This window comes from Aptenodytes patagonicus, chromosome 2 (assembly GCF_965638725.1).
Source record: "Aptenodytes patagonicus chromosome 2, bAptPat1.pri.cur, whole genome shotgun sequence".
Lineage (NCBI taxonomy): Eukaryota > Metazoa > Chordata > Aves > Sphenisciformes > Spheniscidae > Aptenodytes > Aptenodytes patagonicus.
The window spans coordinates 145710497-145722170 of record NC_134950.1 but is presented as its reverse complement, the minus strand read 5'-3'; the positions used below and the strand labels follow the sequence as shown (position 1 = coordinate 145722170).

At 38.0% G+C, this 11674-nt stretch overlaps 1 protein-coding gene across 5 annotated transcripts in view; it reads right to left on the bottom strand.

Moving 5' to 3' along the window:
* Nucleotides 1–5141: 5141 nt before the first annotated feature.
* Nucleotides 5142–11674, bottom strand: part of PEX1 (peroxisomal biogenesis factor 1) — a 31374-nt gene continuing 24841 nt past the window's right edge. For 4 of the 5 annotated variants that reach the window (XM_076331512.1, XM_076331513.1, XM_076331514.1 and 1 more), the window contains 5 exons: nucleotides 10305–10481; nucleotides 8485–8715; nucleotides 6810–7010; nucleotides 6341–6471; nucleotides 5142–5425 (listed from right to left, as the gene is read on the bottom strand). In XM_076331512.1, the coding sequence (XP_076187627.1) occupies nucleotides 5341–5425; nucleotides 6341–6471; nucleotides 6810–7010; nucleotides 8485–8715; nucleotides 10305–10481 (825 nt within the window). In that variant the 3' untranslated portion in view covers nucleotides 5142–5340. Of the gene's footprint in view, nucleotides 5426–6340; nucleotides 6472–6809; nucleotides 7011–8484; nucleotides 8716–10304; nucleotides 10482–10993; nucleotides 11600–11674 lie in introns of those variants that run through there. The other variant, XM_076331516.1, reaches the window with a different exon arrangement.

Here is an 11674-nt window from a genome sequence, read left to right as displayed (position 1 = left end):
ACTGAGGTCAAACACATTATCACCGTGACCAAGTTGCCATCTCCCTTGTGCTTCCGATGCAAAATATTTCACTTAACCCATAGTTACATCTGACGCCAAGGTCATGCTAACAGATGGCCCACTTTTAAGAGAGGGAATATTAAGTGCAACGGAGACTCTACAAACCCCTGTAATGAAATGTACTGAAGGAGTGCCGATTTGAAAGCCCTCTGCCGAACCACCTGAGCTCCCCTGGCCGAGGTTCTCAAGTGGCAGCTGTAAATGGGTTATCCCCGAATGATGCCTGTGAGAGTGGAATGAGTTCCTACCTGTCGATTGACGTTGACAAATTGTAGTCTGGTCTCCCAGCTTCATTCCATAGGGTTAATGCTGCAAATACCGACCTAACTCACGCAAGAAATTCCGTTCTGCTTCTGATCTCTTCCAAGTTCCTGCATTGCTTACGGTTTTGATTGCTGTCTTAACTCCCTGGACAGTGGGCTTCACTCCCACCCTACTCTGTGAGCTTAGGAGGTACTAAATAATAAACAGTCAGATCCTCATGCAGTAACACAGCACGTATGTAGTTTACTATTTTCATAATAACTAGGAGTTATGAAATAAATTAAGCAACAAGTAAAATGATAGAGTCGTAATAGTAAAAAAGCCAACTATATATTCATATTTTATAATATATATATGTATACACACACACACACACACACAAACACACCCCCCAGTTAGTTTGAGTAAAGTATCCTGTGAATAAATTAAATTCATACAATGCTTTTGTTTTGAAATTATATTTTAAAAGATTTTTTTGCTTTTGGGCTGGAGAAATTTACTTTGCTTCCTTAATGCCGGAAGAAGGGGAGGGAGAAACTTCCTGTATGATGTTAAGTGCAGATTGGTCCACACAAAATTTAGACTTGTTTGGGTGAACTAAAAGCCGAAGTACTTTTCAAACCTAATGTAAATCATAAAATTTGTGTGTTTTAAGCAGGCTGCGAACTGTCATGCTTAAAATATTGTCAAGCAGAGTTCTAGCTGGTGACGTCTATTATGAAACATAAGCCTAATGTAATCTGAGCCTCGGCAGACATCGCTTGTCTGTTAATTTCATTTCAAATGGGTTTTTTCTCTTTGGAAATGGAACAAAGTTTGATCCCTTAAGAAGTAGAAGTTATGTAACAAATACCTTGTGAAATTTTTACTGTACAACACAAATTCTGTTTCCCAAACATACAACAAATGTGATTTACGGCAGAATGGTGTTAACAATAAAAGGACCTAACACATTGGATGGTATTCGATGTCCCTAATTCTTGGAAAAGCACGTCTGGCAGATTTTGCTTATTAGGAATTACCAAATTCCTAATCTGGTAATTTGGACATTACTTAATGTCTCGACATTAAGACATATGACACTTTCAGTGGAGTTAATTGCACTGATTAAATCAGCATTTAGCAGAATTGACCCACTATCTCAATTTTTTTCAAGAAGCTTTTTCTAGTCGTCAACAGACTCAATCCAGAATTGTGGATCGCTTCAAAACAGGTACATTTTTCCAAGGCAGTATTTGAAAAACTTATCAGCTACACAGCTGTAAGAAGACAGCTTTGAACGTAAATCATTTTTAGAGTAAAAGCTGCCCAAACATTTTTTTAAGAAGAATTACAGGATAGTAGTGGAAATTGAGTTCCTGTTAACAAAGTGAAATAATCCCTTGCACGTTAGAAACAAAGTAAGTGTTTACATCTATATTTAACACTTGTTTCTTCAGAAGTCGCTCGACTACGGGGAAAGACTGGTTGGCAATTGAGAAAAGGTCAGTGACAGCTGACAATGTTGGTGACAACAGGAGTGAAAGGAAAAAGCTACCCCAGGTTATCAACCTTTTATATGGGCTGTAAGATATACCCATAAAGACCGACATCAGTATCACTTAAGGGAGGTAGGAATGACGGATGAGCTAGTAGGGAGGCACAGAATTTGTCCGTCTTTAGGTTGCTGGTTCACACGGAGTTCACTTGGTTCTTGACTTGATGGAGGAGAGTGGAAAACAGAGGTCAAAAGGCTCAAACACGACATCCGCCGTTGGGCTGCCTGTGGCATCTTCATGAGCCGTTGCGGCTAAAGCCCCGCTGCCCTGTGGAACGTGAAACAAACGTTGGTTTTGGTCCCTTTTCACTCTTGGCGTACTTAACACCGGGCCTTGTGAAAGAGCCTCCACAGGCCAGCTGACGTTTCTTGCACAACGCTCGTACAGAAGGGATTGTCCCCCAGTTAGCTGTAGGCTTTATGCTCCCTGTGCGTTGGACTTCTGTGCCTGTGCAACGGATCTTAGCCAGGCTTCATTTAGATACTCTACTATCTTTTAAGATGAGATGTTAATATAATTCAGAATGTAACCGAAGATCACCTAACAGCAACTGGTTATTAATAGTGACCTACTTTCTTGGATCAAATGATACTACCCACGGCAATAGCCAAGGTTATCTATATAGGGGTGTGCGGGAGGGTGTATATACACACCCACCCGCACACCCCTGAGTTAGTTCAGCACGCTGGTGAAATTCCTTGCACGTAGAAAGGAAGAGCGCAGATTTGGAAAGCAGATTTGGAACCTAGGCTTCCCGGTTTTTAAGAACATTTTCCATGACAGTATAGTATCTAATTTTGGTTGAGGACTGACAGGACCTCGACATACAGCCTAACACAAGCATGCTCTCCTTTTTAACTTTACAATATAATACTTGGCATTGAAGTATAGTCCTCTAATTAAATGATTCCAAGTGTGAAGATAATCCACAGATTATTGTACTGTCTTTGTTTTAATTATGATTGGCCTCTGACTGGTCCTTTCAGATTTAAGTATCAGTGCATTATGAGATTGTCATTACTAGGAAGGTTAAATCTTTTCCATTTCTAATAAATCTGGTGCATCCATTATTTAGATGTAAGTTAAAGAACAGGTACTAGTACTAATTTGGGCTAACCTGGATGCTTTTGTAACAGTTGAAGACTTCTTCACCGAACAGAAAAGATGTAATAAACTGCAATGTACTTTAAACAATTTTGGCAAGGGAAGCGCTAGAGGACCACCTTCTTACAGAGCACTAGTTGTAGAAAAGAAACTTTGACTGCAAAATCATTAAGCCAGTAGGTGGAAGAATAAGTGAAAAGCTGCTAGAGCTATCTGAGAAACTATAGGAACTAATCAATTAAATTAACTGGGCTGAATTTTCAGTGCAAGTATTTGAATAGAAAATAATATAACATTTCCTTAGGTTAGAGATGAAAACTGTGTGGAATTTGAAGCTCGAGGAAGAGAAAAAAGTATTTTGAATGAGCTCGAAATGTCACTGGATGAATAATCATCGGAAAAAGATGACAAGAAACTGATAAACAAATAAACTACATCCTGAAGGCCAGAAATAGCCAAAATGAATTACTGGACCTGGAGAAGGAAATGAAAAAAAAAACCCATGGTTTTTTAGTTTTGACACATAAACAAAGCAGAGTAACTAGTTACAGCTTGTCAGCTGCTGCACTTCATTAACAATATCCATAGTTTTTGCCCCTCTTCCATTAAAAGATAAATTTCTTCAGAGTACCTTACATTTACCACAGCTCACCACCATGGTGAGTTACCATGGAGCATCTGGCAGGGAATGACTTGCTGCTTTGCAGCAAATTGCTTACTGTTCAACCTCTATTCATATTCACCTCTACAGCCATTTAAAACAAGGTGAACAAGGAAAGAAAGGACACTATTACATAAGAAAGATTAACTCAAGGTTAGAAGTAAGCTAGGATATGGCTCTAATGCTAAACAAACATAGATCCACTTTTAAAAAATAAGTATGATGTTAATGACATAGCGGTATTGACAGTAGTAGGGCTTTGTAGTAATGCAATAAGGATTTTCAGTTTCGGAAGCTACTAAAGCAAGAGTTAAGTATGCGTAGAAAGCAATAGCTCAGGATAAATGAGAAAATCAGGGGTATTAACTGCTACGAGCTAAGACTTGTAGTGTATCAAGGCCTGTAGTGTATACAGGCTTCACCGGTACCAGGCTGCAAGAATAAACACACAAATCATGCATTCTTTGCTGCACTGGGAATAGGAACTACAAATAGACAGCAGTGACCGTATGATTACATTGTTTAATGTGATGTGTTCTTCTGATTACTGACATAGCATGATACATTTCAATGCATGAAATAACAAATTGGAACATGTAGTGGGACCATATAATCAAACATTTAGGAGCGGCTTGAGGAAGGCTGCTGCTACTAATGTACCTAAAGAAGTGACCAGAGGAAGCCTGGACATGCTATCTGATCACAGAAAGGGTGATAATGACCAATGGCCCAAAGCAGTACAGGTGTGAAAAGGCACATAACGGCTATGAAAGACGCCCCCCAAAAAATAAAAATCAATGTTTTCTAATTACCTCAGGAAGATAAATAGTAGGGAAGGAGGATTAGTGAAAAACCAACCAAGCAAAACCCCCCAGGTATTGGCAAAATATTGTGAAAGGGTGGTATAGACTTACGGGAAACATCTCTAGTTTTTTTTCCTTTCCTGCCCCTTCCTTCTTTCCCCTTCTGTTAAGGCCTGCTTAATCTATGTGTCAGCCAAGGAAGACAACTCTTTAACAATCTTCATGTAAGTCAGTAGTTGTGAATAATTTCAGGATGTAACATTAGAAAGCTTCCAAACATCAGAGATGTTTTTGAACAGTCTCCAAGAAGAAAAGATGGGGATAAGAAGATACAGCAGTTGTGAAATGCAACTTGATATTCTTCGGAATAATAAACAGTGGCAGAAAACAAGATACAATTATCTTGGTCTGTCTTAATATTTCTTTTTTTGCTATAGTTGTTCTGGAAGTATTAGACTAGTTGCTTACCAATAAACATATGAAGTTCCACCCTTCTCTAACACCTCTCCAAAGACCATTAGAGAATGGCTCTATAGAATTTTTAAAAACATTTCAACCATTAGATATTACAGTTTATTCCAACAGAATCTATTTGTTGTGAGGAAATAAACAGGGATAGGAAATCATTGTTAGGTTTTGGCAACTATATTGATAAAAAGCAAAATTTAAAATTTTATGTGATAAACAACTGGACAGAACGTAACCAATGTTCTCTCAAAAATTTAATATCAATCTGAAAGAAGACAATTTTCTTCAAAATAAGATGTGACATAATTTTACAGCATGTAAGTTTAAAAGAAACTTATCTTCAACTGCTGCATTAATAAATCCATATGAATATAAATAATTTGATTTAATCACATTTGCCATTTCCAGTTACAGTTTAGCAATTACAAGCAAATACAAGTTACTAAGCTAGAGTTATTTTTTGTCCTGGTCTGAATGTTGAGCCAACTTGTCCTTTCCTCTTCTTCGGATTCTGAAAATTATCATACCTGGAAATAGAAAAAGATATTAGCAAATTCTTATGAAATGCCTTTGCTTGCATATGCCTCTTCAGATACACATGAATGCAACACAGAACTGCAGATGTTTACGTATAGTTTTACGGAAATGAAGAGTGCATGTCCCCTCAGACCTGGGGACCTGGAGGAGTTTTCAGCCACAAACCTAACTCAGAGAGCTCTCTGCCCTGCTTCCTCTTTGTTTGTTTTTTATTTTTACTTTTTGGGGCGGTGGGGAGGTGGGACAAGGAACAGAAGTGGACAGGGTGGTATAGACTCCTGGGAAGCATCTCTCATTCTCCTCCTTTCCTGTCCCTTCCTTCTCTCTTTCCCCTGCTGTAAGACCTGCTTGTCTACGTATCAGCTGAGGAAGACAACTCCTAACAGTCTTCACGTCAGAAGAACCCGCTGGTGAATCACAGAACATCCCGATGACAGTTTCCAGCTTTTTCACTCCAGTCTTTTCCAAGTCTAAGGAGACATATTCTCCTTTTCTGCGGATTATTGCCTTTTCCCAAGCACAGCAGCTACAAAGACCACCACGGAGAGTCAAAACCCAGCAATTTGAAAGTACGAGGGGCTGCTACTCAGTGGGAGCAGGAAGGACCTAGCTCTAAGTCGGAGAGAATTGGTGCCTCTTCATACTGGTATAGCTCTGAACATAATACAAGGGTCTTCTGGTCTGTGATTAGAATTTCTAGGTCCTACATTAATAAAAACAGAAGACAATGCACTGGTAAAATACTTTGTACGTAATTTAGTATTTCTGAAAAAAATTGCTGTCAGAAGCTATTCAACTCTGCCATTCCCCACGTTAAATAACTATTGTGTTTCTGATGAATAAGAAATGTGAAAAGACCAAATCTCCACTGAATACACAATTACCAAAAAAAATTTAATACTTACAGCTCAGAAAAATTCTTCCAGTCATCTTGGCTAATGGATGGTCTTATACCCTCAAGTGCAGTCATCAGATGGGACTGGGTAATCATTAAAGTGTTCTTGGCAAGCACTGACTGATTAAGGGTGCTGTCCTCCTTGAAAACAGAGCCATGAACAGACAATGAAAAATTACCACAGAAACAAAGACATAGTGCCACAAATATCAGTAACTCTAGAACTTCCTCGTTACATGTACGGAAATGTATTACAAATACAATCACAACTCCCCCGCCTCCCTCCAGTACTAAATAACACAGAAATAACTATTTGGTTAAATGAGTGCCAACATCTGGCTTATTTCTCCTCAAACTAGGTATCATTTATCTTTGCTATTTTTGTGACATTATATGTAATATTATTGCAGAAATTCTTTATTGAAATACCAATAAACAATAGAAAAGTGTTAAGACTAAATAATCAAAAACTGCCATACTCCATTCTTGCTTCTGTAATTGGCTTTGATAGCATTGATTTCTGTCCTCAGGTGCTCTGTTTGCTGCTCCTGGTTATTTTCCAGGGAATCTTCTTGAGAAGCTGTTCTAAGCATTGAAGGTTGTGATGATGCTGTGTCTCTCTGAGTCACGCTAGTAAAATCGTGAGTTATGGAGTTTGGTCCAGACAAACACAAAGAGCTCTAAATTGACCACAAGGAGAAATACAGTAACTCATTATGGATCCAAAAGAGCAACTCCACCATTAAGATTTAGCCTACAAATTTAATTCAGTATAAGCTTGCCCCCACTGGCAAGAAGAGTACTTTCTCTTAAAAATATATCACATACATAACTTTTTGAACAGAAAGTTTAGGTTAATTTGCCACGGTGTTTAGGGAAAAGTACAAATGTGAAAATAAAGTGTTTCGTCTTTAGAAAAGGTCTAAATATTTTTGCAATGGCCTATCTCAAAAAGAATAAAGGTCTACTAAGTCCATTGTTTTATTTACATATGAAAATCAGTCGTTCTGAAGTCTGGGCAAGTTTATGTAGTTTGCTTTGGAGTGACTTACAATTTAAATATTAGTCACCTCCAAATTCTCTGTGCACTTGATAAGCGTGAACTTTCAAGTTCAACAACTTTAAGAGATCAAAGTCCTTGTAGCCTTGCTGAAAAACTTTCACAGTTAGAGGAAAACTGAAGTGTCTAAAGATAAAATAATGGAAGACTATAATCTATAATGCAAGATAAAACATACAAAAGCACCTTAGCAGTCAGTAATTAGTTCTCCAATGTCAAGGTAAGTTATCTTTGGCTTTAAGAACCGATGCAAGACAGTTTTGAAAACAGGAGTCTAACAACTTTGATAACTAACCTGTAATAGCAATTCTACAACAGATCCTGAAAACTAATGTCCGATGGATCACATGCAAACTCTGAAGTCATCTGTTCACCCTAAGGAGCTCAGAGGCAGCGTATTCTGTTTTGCTTACCAGGCAGCCAAGCAAAACGAGCTGGCCAGCTGATCACTATGCAGGTGCTGGGTAGCCAACCAGCACATCCCTGTCTGCAAGCTAGCCAGAGAACGTGCTGCTTTCTGTGCAATGTGATACTACAACAGGAATTCTGCTTCTTAAGAGTGACGATGGAAGCTAAGGTTTGCTTCTGTTGTTTACACAATCCCATGGTCAGATTATTCCATTAATGCACACTCTACTGGAAACTGAAAAATGTTTCTTGATTCTTAAGATTATGACTTAATTCTTGAAAGCTGGATGGTCATTGTTTAGTAATAAAACTAAGTTAAAAAAAACCCCAAACACCAAAAAGTTGAAAACTCTTTTAGTATTAAACTTTGGAAGGCAACAAGCCGTTACACCAGACAGTAAGATCTAGTATGAATGCAGTTTGCTTGATTATAAGGTATTAAGTGTATTTTGGAATTTTGATTTTAAAGTCCTGCAAAGTTGCAGAGAAGTCCATATTGTATTTTGTCAGATCACATCCTTCCATATTCTTCCCCACCATGGACCACAAGGTATAGGCTGAAGACAGTTTGAAGGACAAAGCAGACATAATTGTATTTATAAAACCATACCATTTGCCTAGTTCAGTTTTTCTGCTTCATAACTGATAATATTTAGAAAATTCAAAATATTAAGCAAGTAATTTACCAGTTCTGAAGGAGTTCCATTTCCCAGCTCTGATTCGTAAGAGCTTCCAAAATAAAGACGATACATGTTGGACCTTGGATCTTCAGGAAGCAAGTCAGACATGTCTAAAGAAATAAGAGATTGCTCTAGCCCTGCTTCTCCATCTATTGCCGAATCATCTGAGCCACTGCTGTGGTTTAGAAAAACCATGGAAGAGAGACTGAAGTCACTATCGGAACTAGAACCAAAATCCTGTGACAAAGAACAGAACATTAGAAGTGTTAACTCATAACTAATTGCAATCTGAAATACATTAAAAAATTTCATATACAGTGCAAATGAAACACCAATTTACATTTGATTCTAGTAATCTGTCTTTCTCTGGGAGTATATTTCCAAATATTTTGCTAAGAAAACCCAATGCCTTTAAGCAGAACTTTTCTGTCTTCATGCTAGAAAAATAATTTGAGGAGATAATCTTAAGGTTTTATTTGTTTGCTTTGAACTGTCTCACTCAGTAACAGCAAGTGTTGGGAAACTTCATGTACATTTTCTGTTGTAGAACTGTATCACTTCTGTCTCAACCATTCCCTCCAGGCAATTTAGTATCTTGTGTAAAGTGGTCTAGGAGATTGTGGTGAGTCTACTTTTACAGTGCCCAATTGCTGTACTCATCTTTAGTCATAGTGAACACATTTTAAGTGCTGATGTGGAAATCACAGTTGTTGCTTTAGACTGGTGTCTGCAAACCTTTTTGATTGTACACCCCTATCAGTAAAAAAATTCTGAGCACGCTCCACCAAATATATGCATATTTATTTGTAATTTATATACATGTACTATTGAAATTCTAATATTTTCTTCCTGCACCTCAATGGATTGTCTTGTGCACCCCCTGGGGTGGGTGCACATCACTCCGGAGACCACTGCTTTAGACAATCGCCTCCTCTAAAGACGGATAATCATCAGGTATCCTTACAACTACTTACTGATGCTACAAGTGAAGGGATTGTTAGGGAAGATATGCTGGAGATCCCTCCCAATACTCAGAGTTGCATCCTCAGAGCCCCATCCCTTGGTAACAGCTGGGACAAAAAGAACCCAAGTGGTCCCCTTGCTTTTGTACCCCTGACCCAACCCTTCCCTTTGACCTCCAACTAGCGGAAGCCATGCCTGCCCCTTTCCAGCTAGAACCAGAAGACAGCCATCAAAAACGTGAGGGGAGGTGGCTGAATAGAGGCTAAAAGAGGAAAGGACCTGTCAGTCACATAAGGGGTATAAACCAAGGGTGGGATCCTGTACCTTGGAAGTGCAAGTAATAGCTGCTGGTGCCTGGAAGATGAGCCAGAGCAGGCCACTTCAGACATCACCATCCTCTTGCCACTTCTTTCCTGACCTCAGATCAAATTCAGTCTGTTGGAACAACTCTACAAAACCCACCAATTCCTTGCTTCCTCCATCATCCAAAAATGTGCCACCTCAAAACTGAATTTGCTAGCTGCTCCGAAGAAACTCTGAGTGGGATCCCTCCTATTGATCTGTCAGTCATTCCTCATAACAGCGATAAACAGATTTGGCTTACATAAATCTATTTAACATTAAACACCTATCATAAAGTGAAAAAAACTTGTGTTTAAGAAGTATTTAAACTAATTTATTACATTATTCTTGCATTTTTCTGCAAACATAGTAAGATTTTAATCCTCTGTATACAAATATAGGAAAACTAAACCTTATTAAACATAATTTTGCTAAAAAACCATGGATAAAATTAACCCTTTTAAACATATCAGCATCAAAATAAAGAGAGGAGAGACTTCTTTTATATCAGTTTTATTTACCTGTGTTAAACCTGAACCTAAATTAGTATGGATTGCCTCTAACTGGGCATTGTACAATAAAGCTTTTAGGTCAGCCCCTGTGAACCGTTCTGTTTTTGCTGCCAAATCCTGAAAGTCCACATCGTTTGCCAAGGACAGAGAATGACTGAGAGCTTTTAAGATTTCATAGCGTGAATTCTGTAAAAAGGGAGGAAAAAAAAAATGTCAGTAAAGCAACCTGTTATCTTCCTTGTCCTGATTGCTAGATAGTGCTTTGGCCCTGTCACAAGCAACTTCCTATCAGAGGGAGGAAGGATCTTTTTTAAAGAAGATACTACCCTAATAATAGTACATATAGGACATACTGTGCAGTAATCAATCTTTACAATATAGGCATACATTTTGTTACATTTTCTTGAAGAGTCTAAGAGAAACTGTACCAAACGCAGTATACAGAGAAACGTAGTTCTCTAAATATCCAGTTAATATCTGGGATTTTTATATATGAAATATATAAAAATATGAAGGTGAACTCTGCTACTCATATGTCCTTTTGCAAAGAGAAGTATGACAAAAGTGAAAAACTTCTGTTTACCTGAACGATCATATTCTAAATCAGAAGTTTACCATTAAAAAAAAAAAAAAAAAAGAAAAAAAAAGGAAAAGAGAGTATATCTGTGTTCTTAAGGCACAGGATCATCTTCTTCGTGTGTATTTCAGAATGCAATGATGTGGTATTTGTTAAATGTGCCAGCTAATCTGCAAATGAACAGCACTGATTCTTTCTCATAAAATGGGGAATCAAAAGACACACATTGTACAGCCTCAAAGGCCTGATCCAAACCCCACTAAAATCAATGGGAATCATTCCTTTCCTAACTAGTGACACATCTGACTTAAAAAGAGCTTGGATATTCCAAATTAAATGTGGGCAAAGAAGAGCGGGATCAACTGGATTTGGAATAAAACTGCTCTGAAAACTTCAGATAATTCAAGAGTTGGATTGGGAATGGCTATGGTTTATCATTTCAAGCAAATGGCAGATCCACTAAACTCGTAATTCAGAGAAAGACGCAGAACATGATAAACACCACCCTGCATCCAATGTCTTTCTGCAGACTAGTTTCCTTTTTTATTTATTTTTTAAAAAATCAGCTATATCCACAGGAACATGATTTGATCCTGAAGACTGTGGTAAACAACCTTGTCTTTCCCCAGTTTTGTGTGAACACATTGACACTACAATCAGTGAATTTATACTGTTGTATAACTGGGGCTGGGCAATCAAGTCCACTTTGTCCAGGTTTCAGATGCCACTAAATATAAAGAAAAGGAGAATAAAGCCCATTAGTTTGATTTTTTTTTTCCTTGCCTCTCATGTAAAATGCTTT